Source organism: Charadrius vociferus, unplaced genomic scaffold, assembly GCF_000708025.1.
Source record: "Charadrius vociferus isolate BGI_N301 unplaced genomic scaffold, ASM70802v2 scaffold436, whole genome shotgun sequence".
Classification (NCBI taxonomy): Eukaryota; Metazoa; Chordata; class Aves; order Charadriiformes; family Charadriidae; genus Charadrius; species Charadrius vociferus.
In genome coordinates this window covers 5,956,473-5,979,511 of record NW_009649187.1, presented here as the reverse complement: position 1 = coordinate 5,979,511, position 23,039 = coordinate 5,956,473, and the positions used below count along the sequence as shown (strand labels likewise).

Below are 23,039 nucleotides of genomic sequence, written 5' to 3'. Positions count from 1 at the left end.
GTGCTTTTAGTCATGCAGCCTTGGCCTTACTTCAGAAGAGGCCATCTCGGGCTACACCAGCAATCCATCTCTTCTTCAGCAGATCATCTGTTCTGGTGATAAGTTCTCCACCTTGCTTAGGGCACTGTTGCTAAGGGCTGCTTTCTTACAGCTTGCCTTGAAATGGTATCCCATGTCAACTTGCTCTAGCTCCAAAGCCATGTAAGTATGCTCCCTGACAACTATGCCAACCCATGAATGTGGTACTGTGTACATAGTGCTTTGGCATTACATCAGGCACTTGAATTGAGGATGTCATCTCAGACTTTTATGTCTACCTGCTCTGGAACCTAACAGAAATTCAGCAAAGCTCCCTCTAAGCTTCATGACCAGAGCCAGAAAAGCATGCTCTATGTAGCTTTGCTTACTCGGGTCACATGAGGACCAGATTTTTGTTAGTGGCTAAGCCCCATGCCTAATCAGGGTGTTTTAATTGACACCGCTACCTGGGATTTTCAAAGATTCTCTGTTTGTCCCAGGCTTCTTTTTTCCAGTGCTGGAGATAATGCATACTTCTACAGGATAATTTCCCCTGGCTTTCTGACTTTATTTGCAGCTATATAATGTGGGCAGGAAAATCCTTGGTAAAAGGGAGCACAGGGTTCTTGTGAGCCTGTGGGTGTTGCTCTCCAGACACACCAGAATGACTAGGACGGGGCTTTCCCCATTGAGGAAAGCACATGTGCTTCCTAGGGTAGCTGAAGTGACATCTGCTGGACCAGCATCCCAGATGCATTTCTAGGCAGTTCCATGGACAGGCACGTGCCCTGCAGACAGGTAGATCAGTGTCTGCAGTATGGATGCTTTTTCAGTGTGTTGCTGAGACTAAATCCCCACACGCTTTGTTTCTCCTGACCTATGGCTCCACAGCTCCGTGGAGCCCATCCACAAAACTTGACATTCAGTCAGTCTAGAGCTCAGTTGTCTTCCATGGTGACTGTGGGATCACACACAGGCACTTTCTCCCAGCCCTTCCTGACACTCTTTGCTATAAACGGAGAAGCAGGGGGGGGGATGGAGAAAGGTGTGCATGTCCTGCCTTCTCACCTCCTTCCCTCCAGTTCCTCCCTCCAAATCTCAAACCTAACTCTTTGCAGTACCATCTACCTACCTGCAGCTGCTGATCTGATGGATAAGAAATAGATATTTACAGTGTTGGCAGTCCACACAGTCGCTGTCCGAATGTAGACGTGGGCTGGATTCAAGCTACAGATCCAGGCAGCCTAGAAACTTAAAGGCGTTTGGACCAAGACACAAGTGCTGTAGCTCAGTCTCACCTTTGATGGACTGACATTGGGAGATTCCCTGTCAGTGGCTCAGAGACAATCTAGTCACAGAAGTCAGTATGGACACGTAGGATGATGCTTCCCAACTAACAGAGGGTATTTTTGTTTGGAAATAGAGCAAACGTATTTTGATTTCACAAACTAAGAACAAGGACTCTGAGCATTTCAGTGAGAGGTGCATATCTGGTGAAAAGAGGATATCAGCCTGGCGTTATTTGGATAGGAGTGTCAGGACAAAGGTCTTTCACTTTGAGTAATCCTCCCTGATATTTACATGTGCATCCAAACAAGAAAATCCTATTTTGAAATTGGTGCCTTCACCTATAGGTTCATTTTTAAATAACTAGTTCCCAAAGTTCCACGTGTCCCACTCTCTCCGCCAAAAACCCTCACAAACCAAACTCCCCCAACCTAGCGAAATAAAAAATAACAACTCTGCATTCTCATTGCCCCACAATGCCACCACTGGAAATTCAGCCATTTGCTCACATGGTATGTATTCATAGTCTGGTGGGGGTGGGAAAGATTTTTTATTTTTATAAAATGTTTAAAAATTTCTTTATTTAAGGCCCTTGTTTTACCCTTTCCTTTTGAAAAGAAGAATGAGCAAAACACATGCTTTTTATGACTGTGTGGTTTTTTTTCCCCTATTTTGTTTTGGTTTTATGTTAAGAATGCTTTAACCACCAGCTGTGGGCTCCCTCTAGAGAGTCCAAAATCCCTTAGAACACCTTGCAAAAATAAAAATTCCCTCAAACACTACTGAAAACAGCCCCTCCCAGACTGCATGTATGCTCCGTTTTGCCTCCTGTGATCTCTTGATATTTGTGCTATAGCAGATTTATCCCTCTTTCTATCTCTCTTTCTCTGTTGTAGGGTTTTTTTTTTTAATTTCTTTTCAGTGTTGATGCAAATCCCCTATTGTATTCCCCTTCTGTTCTAATCCAGTTTCCATTTCTCTGTGATGTCTTTCCTTATCTTCATTTCCTCATTTCCTTCCTCTGCTTTCCATCAGCCTCCAAAAAAGATTTGGGATTATACTCCTGGAGATTGCTCTATCCTTACTAGAGAGGATAGAAAGGTAATTGTGTCTCATGTACGTTGTACTACAGCATCTAGTGCGTATGTATGTGATTTTTTCTCTTTTTTTTTCTTTGTAGCATTGCTTGGGTTTTGTGTGCTTGTGAGTGATTTTTTTTTAATTGGGCTTGAGCGCATCAGCCTAACAATTAAGTAGCTAGTAAACTGATTTAATAAACAATTCTTAAAGCATAATCAGCCATAACTTAGAGTGGTGGTTTTGCTATCTTGACTTGCAATGATAATTATACTAACAATATTGCATATTGTTACAGTATCTTTTCTTTTTTTTTTTTTACAGGTGGGTTTTATAACTTTATGGTTTGTAGAATTAGATTCTAGGAGGCCTGTGCATCTCTTAATTTTGAATGTTAAATGCCTATAACTATTTCCTCTGTAATGATTGAAAAATGATTAATTACTAGTGAAATTCTGTGTATTGTCCATACTATCTTTGTCTCTTTTCAATTAAAAAGGCTCGCTTTTTTTTTTTCAAAATTAACATTCCTTTGGTTTCCCCTAACCCTAAGCATTATTTTCCCATTCTTCTTCTCCTTCTTTAACCAGACTGATCTAGAAAAAGACCTCTACCTCTACCAGACTGAGTTAGAGGCAGATTTAGAAAAAATGGAGAAGCTTTATAAAGCGCCACATAAAAAGCCACAGAAGGTATTTCCTATTCTTTTCATGCTGCCAATCCCTGTTTCCAAACTCTCTGCTCTAATCTATTCACTGCTGGATGATTATTAAATGAGGTTGGGATAAATAATGGTTCTGACCGTTCTGACTGCATGGCTTGCTGTGTCGCTGTCAGAAATAATAGAACGTGATGCTGAGAATCCGGCTTGAAATCCATTTCAGATACAGTGATTTCCTCTCTCCCCCATTCCCTTTCAGCTGCCCCCCACCCCCACCCCATCCTCCTTTAGGGTTTTGAGTTCAGTGTCTGCAAAAAAACCCTCTCTATTTTTCACATGAATAGGCAGCAGCAATCAGCTTAAAATTCTTGGTTGGCGTCACGTCATCATCTCGTGCCTTTCAAGCGTGTTGCCATCTACCCTCCCTTCATACAAGCCCTGCTCTCTGCTAGGAGCTCACGCCTACCCAAGATTTGGATATTCCCAAGAGTTTTTACCCAATTTTCCTTACGCTGCACCTTGCCATGGCCTTGTAGGGCAGGTCAGCTGCTGCTGCTGTTTTGAGGCTCTGCAGGACCTGAACCATGAAATGATAGATTAATTTGGTAACACGCCATTTTTTCCGTTTTTTTTCTGTTGATTTTTTTTTTTTTGAAGCTGCGGCATTTCACCAGGACTTGAAAAAGCTGCTTTTTCAAACCCAAGATTTGCTTTTTCTTCCTACATAGGAATCCTCAGATAGATGAGGGGACACAAAATAGAGCATTTCTTCTAAAATTGCCTTCAATTTTTTAAATAACGTGCCTAGGAAATATTAGATGGATTTAAAGCAAGCGGATAAGGACTGGCTTTTGCTATTGAACCTGTGCAGCTGGCATTGCTTCTCTTAAGTAAGGAAACTGAACTGAAATGTTGCTTTTCTTGTTAGTGCTTTGGTAATTTTTTGAACGCTGAGGAATGTATTGCGCTGCAGAAATGTAATATACCTTTAAAGCAAAGGCGGGCAGTGACCGGTTGGGGGAAAAGCTTGGGGAAATAATTATGAGCATGTGTCTCCTGGTCATGGCCCAGCTGGTTATCTCTTCTTGCTTTTGGCTTTATTCACAATGACTCATTTGCGGACAAAAGAATAGGCGCTGTGAAAAGGCATCGGCTGTGCTAAAAACCTGTCACTGCCCTGAAGGAACTCAGGAAAATTGTCGCTTTTCTGCAAAGACATTGACAGCTTAAATTGCATATAGACTTAAACCTCAATCTCTCATAAAGGCTAATATTCAAGCAATAGGTGGAAAATTACTTAAGCAAGCCTTTTTCTTTCTCCTCGCATGTAAGCGTGTATCAATGACTCCTTTGTTTGGACTTTTGCAGAATACATCAGGTGTTACTCCTCTGGAAACTTCCACAGACCATTCTTCCTAGTAAGTTTTCCAATTGCTTTTTGATGTCTCTTTTACAATCTAGGGACATGTAGGACAGTGTTTAGGGTGTTGGAAATGGGTTGGCTTTCTTTTTTGGTGATGGGTATAGATGAATGTATGTACCATGAGAATTATACATGTGCTTTAGATGAGTCCAGGTACAATATCTGCTCTTTGATCTTGAATGAATTTTGAAGTGATTACATGAGTGATTTCATTGTCTGGATAAGAATTGCTGATTGTGGTAGGCAGTGACTTTAAAAAAAAACAAAAAAACAAAAAAAAACCCCAGACCTTTAATTCTATCTTGCTGAAGTTTGCAAATTGACTGTAACTTCATGTATGAAATAAACAAAGTTTGTTTCTGTTACACATGTATGATAGATTGGCTCTTATTAGATGTTCCCAGTTATGCACACCAGATCAAAAGGGTGCTGTTGATGGAAGGCAATAATTTTCCAGCTTCCAGGAAGGGAACAGTGGTAGCAGGTATGATATTTCTCAAAGATCTAATGTGGCACTGCTTTTCTGCAGGAATATGTAATAAACAGTATATTTTGTCTAAATGAGTTGTACATGGAGCTGTTTAGTTTTAGAAGAGGAACACAAGGAAAAAAAAAAAAGTCCAGAGCAAGATGCTGAGCTGTGCTGAGTTACTTGAGCTGTGGAGCCAGCTCCTACTCAAACTGCTGCTCTTTGCAATTGGACTGAGTACTTAACATTGTCCATAGGCACACGGATCCCATCTGTGGGGATGGTTTGTTAGGAAAAGCATGCTCTTCTCCAGAGGCCCATTAATAATCACGTGTGTTCACCACCCCTCTGGGGCTGCCTTAGAGGTCTCCTGTACTACTTTCAACTCAGTTCCCTTCTGCTGGGAAACTCACACACTGCTGCATTTTGTTGGTTGCTCCTATGACTGTTTAGTTTTGTTTTGGTAGGAAGAGAGCAGTAAAATAAATTGAAATCTTGGATGTTAGCATAAAAGAATAGCTTATATTTGCTGAAAACTGGTAAGGTTTCTGCCTACAGCAGCAGTGCCTGTGCCCTTTCCGATGCCACTCAAAGCATGCCGGAGTGCCAGGATCTGAGCCTGTGGAGGACAAGCAACCTGAGTAGGCTGGGAATGGGAAATATGTGAGGCACAGTGGCATTGCACATTCTTCCCTGCCCTTAGAGAGCAGACAGAAAAGATACCTGGAGTTTATTGTCTTTTTTGCAGTGTTGCTCTTCCTTCCATTCACCTGATTCTGATCTTGTAGACTGCCTTGGCCCTCACAGTACTGCATGCTGGCCCTAATGAGGGAGCAACTGGTAAAGGGACTCTGCCAAATGCCTCCTCTATCTCCCCCAGGTGTATTCCCAAATAAGAATAATTTTAACCCTTTGGTTTTTAACAAGTAGGATAAAATGCTTTTACCTCCCAGGTGAGGAACCTCAGGGCAGTCATTATTCCCTGCAGCAACTGGCAGGTCTTCCTCGGGAACCTGACAAAGAGAGGCACTGGGATAACCCCCATAAGACACAACAACTCTATAGCTATGGGTCTGTTTGAGCATTGCCCAGGTTGGGAAAGTGACAGTATTTCATTTCTCTTTCGTGCAGCTTTTCACGAGCTTTTACTCCAGAAAGTAATTTATGGGACCATGTGTGACCTGATTTTCCTTGTGCAGAAACTAAAATCTTCTTTGTGAAACAGACATTGTGTAATTCCAGCTCCGTGGCCAGTCCTCTGATGTGCTTGAAAGCTTTCTCCTTACCCCAGAAGTTCAGCGTCTGCCCAAAATAAACAGACATGGGTACAAATTTATCCACAACAAGCAGATGTAACCACAAGCATTTCCACACTCACATAACTCCGAGTCACTCCTGGACATCAGGATGTAAAACAGCTTTCAAAATGTTTCCATGAATAGGCAAATGCACTTTTTTAAAAATATTTTTTAAAACTTTCCAGCGGTCATGCTTTGGCCCCAGGATATCTTTGTGTGAGACTGCATCTTATTCTGAAGATCGTGGTTGAGCACAAGGACTGGTACCAGATGAGCTTAGGTTTTAGGAAAACAGTGTCTGCCTGATTGCTTAGTAAGTCTTTTGTGCCTGGAAAGGCCATTTATAACATGGCATTGTCAGTTATTTTTTTTTTAGAGAGAAAACAGTGAAATCTAGAAATCAGATGTGGGGGCATACTTGTGCTTAGATTTGTGACTGAGGAAAGGGATTTGTAATAAATGTCCATTCTGTAAAGGCTTAAGAAATTAAAATTGTACTCATTTTAACAGCATTGTTTTTATATATCTGCACGGAAGACCTAGAGTCCAGGTTTTTTCATTCATTGTAGTGGAAGTCTGGAGCAAAGCTGAGCAGAAGAGTTGCACATCTGGGAATTTCCTGGGCATTTAAAATAGTACTGTCTATAGCCCCGTACTATTGCTTCTCTGCATGGTCCCTCACTGATGGATTTGAGAAAGTGCTCTAGGAGTCTTGAACTATAGTGTTAACTGGGAGGCTGAACTGGTTGTGATGAACTGAGCAGCTGTGCTTTGTAAGTAGCGGACAGGCACGGCTAGCGTTCAAGGAGAGAGGACTAGGAGCTGGAAGATATTTGTGCTACTTCTAGCTAGCCAATGAATTTCTTTGTGTCTGCAAAGAAATCATGCATCTGCTCTGTGACTCTGTGTCTCATCTGTAAAATAAAGGAGGAGTGCTTTCCTGCTGCCTGTTTTCTGAGGGACTGAACGGGGAGAGTTCCCTCAGGTGGAGAATGCTATGGTAGTGCCAAACCTAGAACATTATCGCAATGTATTCATAACCTCTTCCTTCAGCACGGGTTCTTCAGGCACAGTCTATCCTGGGTTCACAAGTGTGGTTTTCTCTTGCTTTGCATGAAGCTCTCAGCAAACAGAAGTGACCTACTGGTGTCCCTCCCCCTTTTTTGTGTTTTCCAGCTCCACATATTCACCCAACTACCATGCAGTGAAGAGGGAGTCAGAACCAGCACTGGGGGACCCTGCTGGCTTGGAGAATGAAAGGCAGATTTACAAGAGCGTGCTGGAAGGTGGAGATATTCCATTCCAGGGGCTGAGTGGTCTCAAGCGACCTTCTAGCTCTGCTTCCACAAAAGGTAGGTGGTCAGGGCACTAACCTCTTCCCCGTTCCGCACAGAGTCTCAAAAGCCAGGTGATATGGGGCAAAATGCTGCAGAGTTGAGAGTCCCATTCAAGCCAATTGAGGTTTTCTCTATCCTTCTTCTTTGCCATCCCCAGTTTTCGCTCCGTTTTTCTCTTAGACTACACTGGCCAATATTTTTCATGATCCCTTTACCTGATCCAGGTTCCTTTTCCCAGCAGGGACCAGGTCCCTCCACCCAGCACCCTGATCAGCCGCACCCCACACCCTCATGTTCTTCCTTGAGGCTGTTCAGGCTGGCCTTGCTGTCCATCCGCTCCCACTGCCTTGCCATGCTAGAGCCCTTTCCTGCCTTTTCTGCTCTTCCTGCTGCGGTATCTCAGCAGGCCACACCATCTCTGCTGGCCTGGCTACCCTGGTGTAGCTGGCGCTGTGTGCTCCACAGCCTCCTGCCTGCAAGGGGTGTGCAGAGAATGCATGTGACACTGTGAACCAGCAATGCCCTGCGGGCTCTGAGACAGTGAGGCAGCAGAGACCCACTGCATCTCCTCTCCTCCCCGTTCCTCCCTCCATCGTGGGCTCACTAGAAGATTAGGACAAGGAAGAGCCTGACTCCCATCAGGGAGTTTTATTGGGGAATGTATCTCTGAGCCAACTTCAACCTAAAAATGGATTGAGATGGGGAGAGGACTGGGGAAGGAATGCATTGGGTTTCTGAACTGCTCTCCCTAAAAATAGTACATCACACCAAAAAGGTCTCTCTCTGTCTCCGTCTTCCAGCTGTTTTTCAGCATTATGTCATGCCTGTAGGGCAGGGAGTCAAACTGGATCTGAACAAAAAAATCTGTTCAAACAGTTACTGTTCCCCAAACTGCAATTGAACTCGCATGGTTATTTTGACATTTGAGTTTGAACTCAAATCAGAAACAGACCTAAAAACTGCAGTCTAAGCTGAACCCAGACTGGATCTGTCTTTAAAAAAAAAAAAATAATGTCCTGATCTGACTCCTTGATTGTTAAAGCAAACATGGCCAACCACATTGTCTGAAGGACACTCAGCTTATTCCTAGTATGGGGAATCTCTAAGTAGGCAGCTCTTGGGCAAGGCCAGCTGATGTGGCCTGCTTGTGTTCGTGCAGTCAGCTGCTGATTGTCTTCTCCCTCCCAGGAATAAATTGTTTGGCAAGCACTGTGGTGAGACCATAGCAGGTGTGATTACAGGCCTGGTATTAAGCCATTTTTTGCAATGGTAGTGCCTCTGCATTCTGGCTGACACCCTGATCCTGCCCAGGGTTCAGCTGCCCTTTTCCATGGTGCCACAGCTTCCCTGGAAGCTGGTGATGCTTAGCACTTTTTAGGAGGATACCTTCAAAGTGCTCCAGATCTGCTTCTGGACAAGCCTCTAATTTTAGAGATTTTAGCAGCACTTCATCTACTCCTGTAAACGTGGCTTGTTGTGCAGTTTCTTCCTGCTTTTCTTTGTTTTGGAACTTTGTTTCTTTAAAGCGCATTTTATGAAATCCAAGCATGTTCTTTCTCCTTTCTTAATAGCTTTCTAGCACTTAAGCTAACAGGTTGTATTTATTTTGTTCTGCATGCTTACCAGTGGATCGTAAAGGTGGGAATGCTCATATGACTGCACCCTCTTCAGTTAATAGCCGAACCTTTAACGCTAGTCATACCGGTATGTTAGGTCACGCATGTAAACATAAGAAGCCCTTATCAGCTGCAAAAGCCTGCATTACTGAAATCCTCCCTTCTAAATTCAAACCCAAACTAGCAGCTCCAGCTGCTCTTGTTCAGGACAAGAAGGGTATCCTGCTGTCTCATGAGAAAGCTCAAAGCTGCGAAAACCTTCGTAGCTCCATTGCTTTGTTCGATAATAAAAAGGCTTTCATGGTAGACATAGGGGAAAGCATAGAAAACATGTTGATGAAGTCGAAGCAGGAGTATGCCATCAAATCTGGCAGTACCATGAGCCTGCAGGAGTATGGCACCAATTCTAGGAAAGGTTACCTGCTCTCTGCCTCCAGGAAGAGGGGGATGGAGTTTACAATGCTGTACAAAGACATGCACCAGATCAACCGGTCCAGGATCAATTTAGGCACAGTCTCCTCCTGCAGCGTGAGGGATATTGCATCTCAGTTTGAGAATGAAGCAAAGGACAGGATGGAGCACAGCCTTAATCGAGAGGATTCAGAGCAGATCCCCAAACACACCGTTTCATCCCGTATCAGTGCCTTTGAGCAACTGATCCAGAGATCCCGATCAATGCCCTCGCTTGACTTTTCCACTGGACAAACCAAATTCACCACTTCTCTCCAGTCTAAAACTTGTCTGAGTTCTGCCTACTCTGCAGAGTTTCTTTTGGATTTGCCAAAAGCACACCAAGAAGAGAAAGATGCTGCCAGCTTGGCAGATAAATCCTCCCACTCCTGCAGCAACGTGGAGGACACTGCGTCGGATGTCAGTGATGCCATCCCTATGGACACGCTTTCAGCTTGCACAGATGAGATGGATCTCCTCTCAAATGCATCCAATGACAGCGGCGGCAGCAGCAGCAGCAACCTCAATGGGCCTCAGAAGCATAAAATCAACAGATGCAAAGGCGCATGCCCAGCTTCCTACACCAGGTTCACCACCATTCGAAGGCATGAGCAGCAGCAGGCTTCCAGGAACCCTGATTCCAAAGGGGATGTCTATGGGGACAGACACGTGCTCCCCAGAAACGTCTACCTAATGAGCCCACTACCCTTCCGATTGAAAAAGCCCTTCCAGCACAAATCCTGCAGGACTCCACCCCCAGACTGCCCGGGAAGCCCGGTAGTGCCCAGCCCTGAGAACCCAGATGACCCCATACAGCTGCAGGGGAGCGTAGGAGACAAGAGTCACCGCTCCCAGCACCAGCTATGCTCCAGAAGCAGGCCTCTAGCCCCCAGGCGCCTGTCTTCCTTTGACATTTTGGAGAGGCTTAGCTACTTCCCCACCATGGGATCTAGCCGAGATAGCTTCATGGGCCGGGCTGACACTCCTGACTCCTTAAACAATGGGAACCCTGTTCCATATGCCCTCTGTCACAGCCTGGACACAAACAACAACCCGCAAAGTGAACTTGGGACGTACCTAGGAGGTGGCTTTTTGTGTTCTTTACCAGTGTCCCTTCATCTGTCGTATTGCTTTCCTTTCTCCTCCCCTTCCACAACCCTTGCATTTTTACCCCCTACCTTTGCATCCCCTGACTCTCTCTGTTTTTTTCCCCTAGTGTGTCTAACGTCCTTTGCGTGTCTTGCTGAGCATTTTTGTTCAGGACTTGTTAACAGCTGCACTTCTGAGAAACGATTTCCGCTGCCTTTCTAATCACATCGGGTTCAGTTTGTCTCCCAAGCAACTTCGGGGATACAAGAACCTCAACATGAGATGTTTCTAGTCCTGTATCATTTGCACACATGGAAATATAAAACAAACCCAGATGATTTGCTTTAAGGAGCAGTTTCTCAAGGTCTAGTTGTGTGTGTGCGTGCGTGTGTGTGCATTAAACTTTTCTCAACAGTAAAATGCCAAATGATACTTTGATGGCAGCAAGTCTTTTCTTCACAAAGTCCTTCTATGTCTTTACTCTTTCCTGTACTGTTATTTTCGCCCTGTTTTTGGATCTTTGTTCACAAGTACAGCCCAAAAGGGAAAAAAATGAAAATGGATAAATTATCAACATCTGATTGGCAATTTGGTGAATGGCAATTGAGAATCCTTACTGTCCTAATGGAAACAAATTATTTAAAAATACCTATTTTTTTCCTTTCTGGTCATGCTAGATAAATCCATCTGTATTTTAACCTCCTTATGTTGTTTTGAAGTAGATTCAGAATCACCAAGGCATTTTGCACCAGTTGATTACATGGAAACTCCAGAAGAAATTATCCGCAGACGGCATGACGATAAAGAGGTAATGTCTTAATATGTCTTAAATACCTTAATATGTCTTAATGTCTTAAATACCTTTATGGTCTAATAACAGTTGTAGCAGCTCCACATACAAGAAATACAGTATTCAGCCTTATATAAGGACAGCTTGTGTGGCTGTGGCTCTGTATATTGTAAGTTAGAGCAACAAGCTGGAACCTAGTGTGTTTTAATTTTAATGCTACCTCTGCCACTGATTTAATGTATAATATGTATTCCAGTTTAGCTTTTATTTAAAATGAACCTGATAGTTCTTATCAATTACATGAAATGATATATGTGGGCTTTAAAGAATGAAAAAAGGTTGGAGATGTGTGTGAGATGTGGTACAACAGCTGCGTACTCACAGATAAAGATGAAATGGTTATTCTATGAGTGAGTTAAGGTTTTATTGTTCTCCAAGCAAGCCACTTGAATCAGTATTAATCAAACTGGTGAGAACAGTATTTTTCTTGTGGGGATCCTCAGGTTTTGAACAGCAAATGTAGGATATTTTAAGTTATGCGAAAGTGTGAAGTTTCCTCCCAGTGCAAACTTGAATCCTTTATGATGTCTCAAGTTGTTGACGACAGAATGTAGCAGTCCTTTTTGAAATGGTTGGGAAACACTGGGACAAGCCAAAATAACAGTACAGTCACATAGACTTTTCAGTGCTGACTATATTCAAGCTGAGTTAAAAAAATTATAAAGTCATCGCTTTCCAGGAAGCTGTTAATTTTCACTGCCTGGAAAGGAATATAAAAAGTTGTATTTTTAGTGTTAACTTTCTGAGTTCAAATAATGTTTGTGTGCTTGGAAATATGGTAAAGCCTGCTTTTAATTCACATGTGAAATATGTATTTTTGCTGTCTTCTCCATGAAACAGTCAGTAATCCCCTTCCAAAATCCAGCAGAAAAAGTAATGTAAAAGCAAAACTGAATTCACTAAGACCTGCTGGCTTCAAATGCCTTAGCACAGAGCTGAACTCTTCAGCCTTAGTCAGCCTCAAAAGGTAGAAGAATCCTTCTACTCAGGTACTCAAGAATGCGTGTTTCCATTAGCGTGCCAGAGACTTCAGTAGTCCAAAATAAGTCTTGGGGGTTTATTTTATTTTACAAAGTGTATTACATAAGCCCAAAGGAAGAATGGGAGAACCTGATACATGAAGGTGGTTAGGCACTGTCCCAAGCTCCTTGCAAAGCTCAGGGGAGTTTGGTGCCTCGGAACATACCTGTGGGGCTGATTCAGGTCTCTTGGAAGTCAATGAAAGAAACTCCTGTTGTTTGAAGGGAGTTTGGATCAGCCCTCTGCAGTATCAGCAGTCTTCCCAGGACCCAGCCAAAACTTAGAAAAACTCCTCGTTGACTTCCATCAGCTCTGGATCAGATCCTCTGTATGAGCTGGATTTTGGTTATGCCGTATTGGTGATGTATTTTCTGTGCTTGCAAAATGAAAGGGTATTGTGTAGTTAGTAGAATCAGTATTTTATGTTGGACTGTAAAATCCTGGCCATTTGCTGGGACCTCAGAAATTTTATTTGAGTCACATTTATGGCAGCTTTTGAACGCCTTTAACTAGATGATTTACTGCCCATTTTATGCAATTTTATGGCAGAAACTTTTAGAGGACCAGAGACGGCTTAAACGTGAGCAAGAAGAAGCTGATATTGCAGCTAGAAGGCACACAGGGGTTATTCCAACGCACCATCAGTTTATCACTAATGAGCGATTTGGGGACCTCCTAAATGTAGACGATACAGCAAAGAGGAAATCTGGGTCAGAGGTCTGTTTTAGTTACCTCAGTCTGCTGCTTGACCCAAAGCAATATTCGCCTCTCACAATGTTGTGCTTTAGGCCGACATTAGCTCTTCAGAGAATGTCGTTTGTTTTTTTTTCCACCTTCCCCTTTCCCATTCTGGCTTCATTTAGATCTGCTTTGACTCTTGTGCCTGGTAAATTAATTGATATCTCTATACCAAGCTGCATATATTAAAGCATGCCTGCTGAGAATTGCTGGTGCACATCTGTGATGCATGCCTTTAAATATCAGCTACTTTTAGTGAATCAAAGGCATTCTACATCTTTTGCATCATATTGCTACATTGTCTTCTTGTCTGTGCCTTATGCTTAGAAACTTCATGTGACTGTCTCATAGTTTTTTCTTAGATATAGATTGTTTCTTCTCCTCTTGAAAGATGCTTAATGTTCTTTAGAAACAATTCGGAAAAAGTCTCAGCATGTTTCTCTGCGTATGACCTGGTCAGTCTTTCTGAAAGAGACAAAGGAGGAGGTAGACGGTTTTCCCATGAGCCCAAGGTACTTTTCCAAGGGCTGGCTGGTAGTCCAGGTGTCCTGGCCAAATGCCTTTTCCTGCCTTAGGGATTGCTTCTGGGGCTCTTGACAGCAGCTCTGTCTCCCCAGAGGTGTTGCACTGTGGCGGTGGGTGAGGTGGTCACTGTGTGGGATGGAGTACCCTTATCTGCCTTTTACGTACTTTCAAATGGTCTGGTGCCACCTGAGTGTGGCTACTTCTTATTTTATGCTCTATTATCAAAATGACTTGAAAATTGTCTGAATGTTTTGTGGCCGTTCAGCCAAGTAAATCAAGCTTTAAAGCCTAGGCCTGCTGTCAACGTCCTCTTTGGCTTTATAGGCACTGAAGACATTTTTTTAGACATGTGCTTAATTTATTAATATTTCCTCCTCGCCTTTGTCTCTTTCCTACCAATTCATACAGAGTACATGGGTCACATTGCAGGATTCAGCAGGGCCAGGTAATAATCAATAAGAGCCACATCAAATAAAATCCTACTGGCTTTTTCCCAGCTAGTAAATTTTGCTTTTCCATTCACATGTCAAGGGAAATTTGGTCCCAGAGCCCCAGTAACTGTAGTTACTGGAGCAGCTTTCATTCAACAGGCTTTGTCACATTTAAAAGTTTACTGCTGTTAAATCCATTTCCTGTAGAGCTGCTAATTACTGTTAGACCAGAAGTTGGCACTTTTTGCCCTGGTGGCAAAGACCCATCCAGCATATTTGGATTGTACCAGTTGCACACAAGCTTGTAGCAGAATACCTGCATTCACTTTCTTCCCCAGACTAATGTTAGCTATAGAAGAGTTTGGGTGCTTTTCCTCAGAAGAGGGTTGAAAACCTAATTATTATTTTAATGTGTTGATATTTATTATTTTTTTTTATCTCTAGATGAGACCTGCTAGAGCCAAGTTTGACTTTAAAGCACAGACGTTAAAGTGAGTACATCCTTGAATAGTCTTCCTCTGCTTTCTCCCCTAGGATGCAGCATTTATGAAGTGTTGTGCAATTGGATTCATGTTTTGGGGGTGTCTTTCCAGCAGTTCAAAGCTAACGTGTCCATTGTAAGGCAGGGAAAAGTAATATGAATCTTGCAGGTCGTAGCCTCTAAAAGACCTTTAGGAAAATGTCGTCTTTCTCAGCGCACCTGTATCCCATGTGATTTTTGGGGCAAACCTGCATTCTTCACTGGAACAAGTAAGTGCTCTGCTCTGAGGGTGGGTGGAGCCACAGGAGAGTGCTTTGGCTGATGTTTCTGCTCGTACCTTGTAAGCAGGACAGCTGGGTGAGACCTTTTGGCAGCAGCTCTGTCACTGCCTTTGTGCTAGAGATGGAAGGGATTCCCCTGTGTGACATCCCTGGCTGTGCTCCAGTTTAGGAGCTGGAAGAACTGTGTTAGTAGCTTGCTGTGTAAATATGCCATAAAGATGGTCAGAAGAACATAGATATGCAGAACAGCAGCCTCCTGTTCACTGTGCTAAGCATAGCTCAAAGTCAGCAAGGGACTTAAACAGATACCTGTCTTTAAGCATGTAGGTGGGCCCTTGACTGAGGATTTTCCCAATTTCAGGACCTGTAGTGGTACAGACCAGTCACTGCTCCCCTGGTATCTGCGGATTCACCGGCGGATATTTCTGGTGGCCTTGTTGCACCTCTGAGCCCTGTTGTGGTCCCTCAAGTGAATCACACAGCGCTACTCATTGTTTTTGGGGAATGCTTCTATGAAGAGGCCTGGAAGGCCTTTCCCTCTGCACGAGCCTGGAGCAGCTCTCATTTTAACATTGCTAGGGAGGGAAGAAAGAAGAACAGAATTCAGTGAAGGACCTGTTTTTCTTCTCAGGTGCTAGTGTCCTGAGAATATTTTGTTATATGTTCTATAGGTGATGATTTGTAAGGATTTACAAAGCATCTCCTCAGCACCTGTAATAAAACTGAGGCAGATGTAAGGTGTAACTGTTGTGTCCCTTGAGCAGAACATATCAGGGTGCCCGACAAAAGTAAAGGAGAGCTTCTGAAGATCGTGTTAGGAAAGACTGGGTTGGCTGTTTTCCCGTGGGGACCCAAGTAGTAGGTTTATGAGCCTAGTACAAGTTGCTGCAGTGGGAGTTCCTCAAGCTGCAGACATTCATCATTTTAGCACTGAAAACTGTAGATTGAAATCCCAGTTGTTAGCCCAGGTGAGATCAGTGGTTGCACAACCACGAGCTGACCAGAAGTGTAATTGTTGCAGGATCAACACTGGGATGTGAGGGGGTTCACCTAATCAGCAAACCAGCTTCTATTAAAATCATGTGTCTCTTTGGAAGGGACTTGTGATGTGACCTGTTTCAAAACAGGAATTGAGCGCTGCTCACCATGTCTGACATGCAAAGCAGTCAGTGGCACGTTTTGCTTGAGCTTGACCCCGTTGCTGCTGGAGGATGTGTGGTTCGTAGGGTCCTCATAGGCCAGCCTTTTGAGAGGATGCCCAAAGAGCAAGAGAGTCCCTGAACATCATGATATGAACAGGGTAATTCTCAACATGTAGTTTTCACTTTGGTTATAGCATGATTTGTATCAACGGGGCTGATGCAGACCTTGATACCTAGGGGTTGCTGGACAGCAAAAGAAAATGTCTGTTCCCCAGTGAAGTTCTGATGGAGTGCTTGTGTTGTTAACAGGGAACTTCCTCTGCAAAAAGGAGATATTGTTTACATTTACAAGCAGATTGACCAGAACTGGTATGAAGGCGAACACCACGGCAGAGTTGGCATCTTCCCACGATCATACATAGAGGTAGCTGCTTTCCTTGCAGGTGTTCTCTTTTCCCACTCCCTTTTGGCCAGTGACCAGTTTGTGGCCTTTTTGTATGTGACTCATTTGATTCTGTTTGTTCATTCTAGCTCCTCCCACCAGCTGAGAAAGCTCAGCCTAAAAAGCCATCGCCATTGCAAGTATTGGAATATGGAGATGCTATTGCTAAGTTCAACTTCAATGGGGATACCCAAGTGGAAATGTCCTTCAGAAAGGTAGGACTTTTGTTGTGCTGATTAATTGAATCCAGACAAATGATGAAGTTCTTTAACACTAGTAACCTGCAGTTTCCAAATGAAAGCTCCAATAAGATGAACTCCTTATTCAGGAAGGATTCCTTCTTATCACCCGTGGTTTTACTCCATAGTCATTATGTAGTGCATTGCAGTGAGCGTTGTAGGTAGGCTGAATCAAGAAGTGCCAATTGCCTCCCTAGGGCTAGCTGAGAAGATACTTTGAGCACAAGTGCTGGAAGCCTAGCTCTTCAAGGCAAATTAGATAATTGGTGACATGTCTCCAGTCTGATCCTCTTCAGTGGAGATGCATAGAGTCACATGAGAATGGTGATACAGAAAAGAAGGAAACGGGATTCACCTTCCTTCATACTAGAAGCCAAATCATTGAGCACTGGCAAGCAAGGTTCTGTGGTATTGAAGTGACTGCCTAGACCTGACTCTGCAGAGTGAAGGGATAGGAATGGGTTGTGTAATGGCTGGTCAGAGCAAAGTCAGCCAGCTTTCTCTTTTGATGCTCAGATTAGATCTTGTCTGTCTTCTCTTTTAATTATACATGAAGGTGGGGCTTGCAGTTTATGTTAAGGTTCTGGAAGTCACTTCATTTGTCAGCAAAACAGGAGAGAGCATAGAGAGACCTAGTTTAAACTGCAGAGCTGTGTACTCCCTGTGCACCTCGTACCCTTGAGAGTCTCATGGCCAGCCTGAAGCTGCTGGTTTCCATTATTTTTATGGGCTTTAGCAAGTAGGGTCTTGAAAATGTGAAGTGAGCATAACTGAGTCTGCAGACAGCCCAAGTCAGCATCAGAAGATCTGCATTTCCTCCTTCTCTGAAGAATATCATTCCCACCCAGAGGTTAGGGTTAGGAACACATAACTGGGAGACAGGGGAGGCTGAGAGCGACTGATTGTTTTAAGTCAGCTGCAGCAAGATTGAAAATGTAATCTGTTTTGGAATGATGAAATATGTTAAAGTCAGGACTACGTTACTGTTCCTTCTCATAGGGTGAAAGGATCACGTTGATTCGGCGAGTGGATGAGAATTGGTATGAAGGAAAAATCTCTGGCACCAATCGCCAAGGCATCTTCCCTGTCACTTACGTGGAGGTGCTCAAACGGCCAGTGGTCAAGAATGCCATCGACTATCCTGACCCACCAATGTCCCTCTCCCCTAACCGCAGCATGACAGCTTCACCACAGGTATATGGACTAGATGCAGCCAGTCACAACACCTTGCAGAACAGAGGGATGTTGCCATTGCTGTGCAAGAAGCAATAGCTGAAAAAAGCTGTAGCTAAGACTAGTGTTTTGCCCAGTAAAAGCCATGTGCTCCCTGCAGTATGCTGCAACTGCAGGAAAAGGTGATGTTTCATTTAGCACAAAGGTTAATGAACGGGTCATTTGGGGATTTGGAGACTCAGCTTTTCCTCTCTGATCTGTACCTTGAATTCAGGCCAGGTTGAAAGGGCTACAGTTCACAGCCATCTGAATAAATTTCACTGCCAGAGACGGAATGAATTGGTGATCCAGCTCCTCCTGAGTGTGTATTTACACTTTACAGAACTTCACTGTGATGAGTGAATTTTTTATTTTGACTATTAAAAGGGCATCACAGCTTGTTGTAGTCTGTAGGAGTTATGTTGATCCCAGTTAGCTTGAATCAAGCTGTATAGTTACTCCTAAATGTTACAGCTCGCAACCAAGGTTTTGGGAGACAAGGTCAGGAGAGTGGCCTGTATTATTTGAAATTGGTACCAAATGAACTCAGGCTTTGAGAGCAGGCCAGTCTGAGATCTTCCATGAATTCACACATTCACTATAAACCATACTGCAGTTCAAACTAGAAATCAGAATGGCAGCAGGTAATTGTATGAGGAGCCCAGAACGTTTGCCATGGAAGATGTATCAGGGAGGCAGTGAGTCTCTGAATCCCTTTGTTTTGCTCTCATCCTGCAAATACTCATGCTTGAAGGTCAGCATACGCAGCATACATGTCTGGGTCACAGCCATGAGGTTCTAGTGCTTCTCCCTCTCACCCACAGGACCGAAGCAAGGTGATTCTGAGGTCAAGACTTCAAGGAACAAAAGTGGAGAATTGGGCTTGGGAGGAAGGGATATACAGTACAGAACAAATGGGAAAGGCTGCAGTGGCTCATGCCTCTCTCTGGATCTTCCCTAAAAGGAGTGTTTATATTCTTAGCCAGTGTAAAGAGGAAAGACTTGTTGCTTGTCAAAGTGGACCTCAGCTGAGCTTTCCTGTTTGAGCTTGGCAGTTTCTCCATAGCTGTGGCCTGTCTGCCACCAGCCCTCTGCAAGCTCCTCCCTTTGATGGAAGGGATTGTCTCCACCCTTTTTTGGTTTCCTTTGCTATTCTTTTGATTCCTCCACTAGTAAATCAATTCTCTCCCTTACTTTTTTGCCTAACTTGGCAGAGGACTGAGAAGCTCTCTGATCAGCAGCTGATCTCTCTGATGTCACTGGTGGTAATAGCTAAGGGCAGAACTCAGTTGTGTGTTCTGCCTTTATAAACAAGGGCCTACTTTAATCACCTAAAGACCAAATAGCCCCAGCTGGCTTTTTTGATCCCTTTCTCTTCCACAGCTTCAGCAATACAATTTTCTTGAGGAGTAGTCATTGCTCATGCTAGAGTTGGATAAAGTAAAAATTCATTGCAGCAGTGAATTCCAGCTGGGTCCACAGTGGGAGTTGCTGGGACCCCAGCTATTAGTGCCAGGCCAATCAAATGCTGCATGCTGCCATCATGGACAGGGACTTCACCTGCTCCCTGAGGGACTTAGGGCATATGGTGTGAAGTCTAAGATCTTCCACAAGATGTTTTGTGTCTGGGATTCTGGCAAAGGCTGGAGAAGGGGCTGCAGCACAGATACAGATGGGACTCTGGTTGGAGTAGCTGTGGATCTGTCTGTGGAAAACTTGTGCACCATGCTTGGTCACAGATCTGCTCCTCTCTGCGCTCGCTCGCTCTCCATTTACTTTTGCTCAGTCGTTTTGTATTTTCCTCTACTATTCTTTTGTTCATTTCTTTCTTTTTCTCTCCTGCTTTTGTCTCCTTCAAGTCTCCCAGCTCTGAGCTGCTCCATACACCAACTCCTCCGCCTTTGCCTTTCGCACGCCGCGCCTTATCTCCAGAGGTGCAGGCGGTCACATCTGAGTGGATTGCTCTGACTGTGGGAGTGTCTCCTAGCACCACTCCTGCCATAACTCCTCCATTGCCTCCTCCGCCTGAAGCCTCCCTCTCTCACACTGACTATCTCTCGCCTTCTGCTGCAGCCAGCCCTTCCCCCACGGTCAGCCTCCACCATTCTCATCCCTCTGGCTCCTCAACTCCCAGGTCCATTAAATCCCCATTGCCCTCTTACTCATCCAGACCTCAGTCCTCCGCTCGCAGTTTCTGTCAGGCCACTCCGCAAAGCGAAGAAAAGTTTGTTGGCTCCCCTTCTCCCAGCGTGAGCTACTCAAACACCCCTCGTTGGGCAGTGGAGAGCCCGGAAAGCGTCCTCGCAGAGCAGCGTCAAGCTGCTCCAAGCAGCCAAGCCTGGCTCCAAAAGACTAGAGAGGGCAGCAGCAACCCTGAGCAGGGTGCTCATGCTGGTCCCAAGATCTCTGTCGAGCGCTGCCTGAAACCGTCCCAACTAGACATACGTGCGAGCCCTGAAAAGAGACCTGTTGGTTCCTCTGAGGACAACCAGTTGTGTCAGGAGCTAATGGCTATTGTGCAGGGAGGTAAAACAGAGAAAAGAGGCGTGAGGAAAGGTGATTTGGGAAAGTTTCAAAGCGGGGAAAAGAAGGTACTTCTCCTGCATGTGTGTGTGCTGCTCTGAATCCCTGATTTTAACTGGTGTATGAGGTTTGTGTTGCTCTGCTGCCACACGTCATTTTGATGATCTTAAGACCTTCTTCCAGGGGTCACTAGTGGCATTCACTGGATAGCAGATCAAAAGGTTTTAGAAGAGGGCTCAGGAGCAGTGTAATGAAAATTATTTTGTAATAGATAATAACACAGGACTGACTCAATTGGTCATGTCTAATGAGGTGATTGTCCCAGATAGCGGCTATTACCAGATGTGTCAGATGAAAGTATCACGTAGGCCTCATGCCCATATGCCTCACTGTGTAGAATACAGGCAATTCCTTGCTATTCAGAGATTTTCCAGTGTGCAATGGATCATCTTTGGTGATAGGAATTATTTGTTCCTCCTAAAGCCAAGGACTAAAAAGCCTTGTAAATGTCAGCCTGGCTCCTAGCATCACAAAAGTTGTCCCCTGTTGATCCTGGAGACTGTGGTTTAGTAAACCTTAGTCTAGGATGTGCGTGACTAAGTCAGGGAGGCTTGATTGTTATCTCTGCGTTGAGTGGAATTTATTACCTTTGCATTTCCAAAACGAAGTGAAAGTTCCTAGCCACAAATGAGAATTGGACCTAGTAATATTTTTCCCCAAGGGGTTTTAGCTATATGTAGCTGTATGTTACAATGAAAGGGAACGCGGGGGAACCCTCCAGTAGCTTCTACAACATATCTTCTGCCCCCAGTCTTGGTGTAGGAGATCTGCCTTACTTTGCAGCTCTCAGTTGACTTGGGGCCCATTGTTTGCTACAGCCAGACAAAATACATTACAGCACCCCCATGCTACGTTGTATAAGGGTGGAAGTTTGGAGAGCTCAAAGTCATAGCATTATAAATACATCTTGGATGCGCTGCAATAGCCTCCATGACATACTCCATCTGCCAACATTAAATAATGAGGAACTAGGGTTTCTAAAATTATACATTTCACACTGGGAAATCTTATGACAAATTGTTTGATTTCTGCTTGAATCATTACCAGAAGTGAATTGAAAGCTGCATAAAGACTGTGTTGTTTACCATCTGGATATATTTTTAGTAGCATTTTTTACAGGCATAACCTGCATGTTTAAAAGAGAACGAGGTGGTCAGCTCTGACAAACCAACTAGAAACTGCACTTGCCCTTGCATGCAGTTACGTTTGCTGTGTGTGCATCAAATTTACTGGATAGTAGCTGCTCTTATCACTAGCAGTGATTGTGATAAGAAAGTGTATGCCAAGCTGACCAACTTTTCTTTCCTTCAAAAGACTGCAGACTCAAAAGCATTCTCTTCATCTGCTCCTCTCTCTTCCTATGCCCTCTCTTCCTCTACTGTCACAACACAGCCACCTCCCAGACTTACACGCAGAGTCAATAAGCCACAGGTAATCATCTTTGCTGATTACTCCTCCATTACTTAGAGTTGTTTCCATGCCATGCCATTGTTGTGTCAAATGCTTGTTTAGCCTTTCATTCATTCCACAGGTAAGATGTTTCTCCTGTCATTTAATTCAGAATTTTTATTTAAAAAATAACCCACAAGATTTGAAATTACTTCCAGGCTGTGCAGAAGGGCAGGTATGGGCAAAATCTTCAGCTGGTGCAAATCCACATAGCTCAAGTCTGGGTTTTTGCCAGTTTGTACCAGCTGAGGATTTGATTTTCTGTTCCTCCAAAGGATTAACCCCGGGCTTATTTAGTTCTGACCTTGAGTTCCTACAGCTCAATTGTGTTATGAGGCGGTATCGGTGGCCTTGTTAGCTCAAGTGATGTAGCGTGAGATACTTTGGTTCAGGTTTTGTTTAACCACCTGAGATCAGGATTTAGGGTCTAAGTGTCTCAGGGCTGGGGGTAAGGCATACACAACTTGGTATCCACAGTGTCGGGGACCTGTTCCAGCCATCTTGGGTAGGTTTCAGAGTTTCTCAGCTCCATTGCTGAGAGCTACAAACGTCTTTAAAGAGGGGTGCAGTAGGGTCTGTGCAGCATAACCAGCTCAGCCTCAGCACTGTGTGGTGGGGACATCCAGGGTCCAGGAATGCGCAGTGCCTGCAGGTGCTGGTGTCTCAGCAGTCCTTCCGGGCAGCTTCCACAAGATGGCAATATTTGAAACAGAAAGCTCACAAATAACAAAAACTGGACTGAGTTTGTAGTGATGGGTATTGGGGAAGCAATCTTTGGCTTGATGAGTGAACCAGGCAGGCTGCTCATGTAGGGTGAGTGTGGGAAGTAGTTGCCAATGTTACTTATTTTCTTGATCGGTTTATGAGAGCGAGATGCATGAGATTCAAAAGAGCAGGAGCAAAGAGCCACATTTAGGGAAA

At 44.1% G+C, this 23,039-nt stretch overlaps 1 protein-coding gene across 1 annotated transcript in view; it reads left to right on the top strand.

Moving 5' to 3' along the window:
- The window catches only part of SORBS1 (sorbin and SH3 domain containing 1), a 59,685-nt gene that overhangs the window by 28,827 nt on the left and 7,819 nt on the right, over positions 1 to 23,039 (top strand). The window contains exons 13-24 of the mRNA XM_009888755.1: positions 2,341 to 2,406; positions 2,973 to 3,074; positions 4,412 to 4,461; positions 7,410 to 7,585; positions 11,448 to 11,533; positions 13,145 to 13,312; positions 14,734 to 14,780; positions 16,503 to 16,617; positions 16,725 to 16,850; positions 17,874 to 18,068; positions 19,946 to 20,677; positions 21,984 to 22,100. Of these exons, the coding sequence (XP_009887057.1) occupies positions 2,341 to 2,406; positions 2,973 to 3,074; positions 4,412 to 4,461; positions 7,410 to 7,585; positions 11,448 to 11,533; positions 13,145 to 13,312; positions 14,734 to 14,780; positions 16,503 to 16,617; positions 16,725 to 16,850; positions 17,874 to 18,068; positions 19,946 to 20,677; positions 21,984 to 22,100 (1,980 nt within the window). The remainder of the gene's footprint in view (positions 1 to 2,340; positions 2,407 to 2,972; positions 3,075 to 4,411; positions 4,462 to 7,409; positions 7,586 to 11,447; positions 11,534 to 13,144; positions 13,313 to 14,733; positions 14,781 to 16,502; positions 16,618 to 16,724; positions 16,851 to 17,873; positions 18,069 to 19,945; positions 20,678 to 21,983; positions 22,101 to 23,039) is intronic.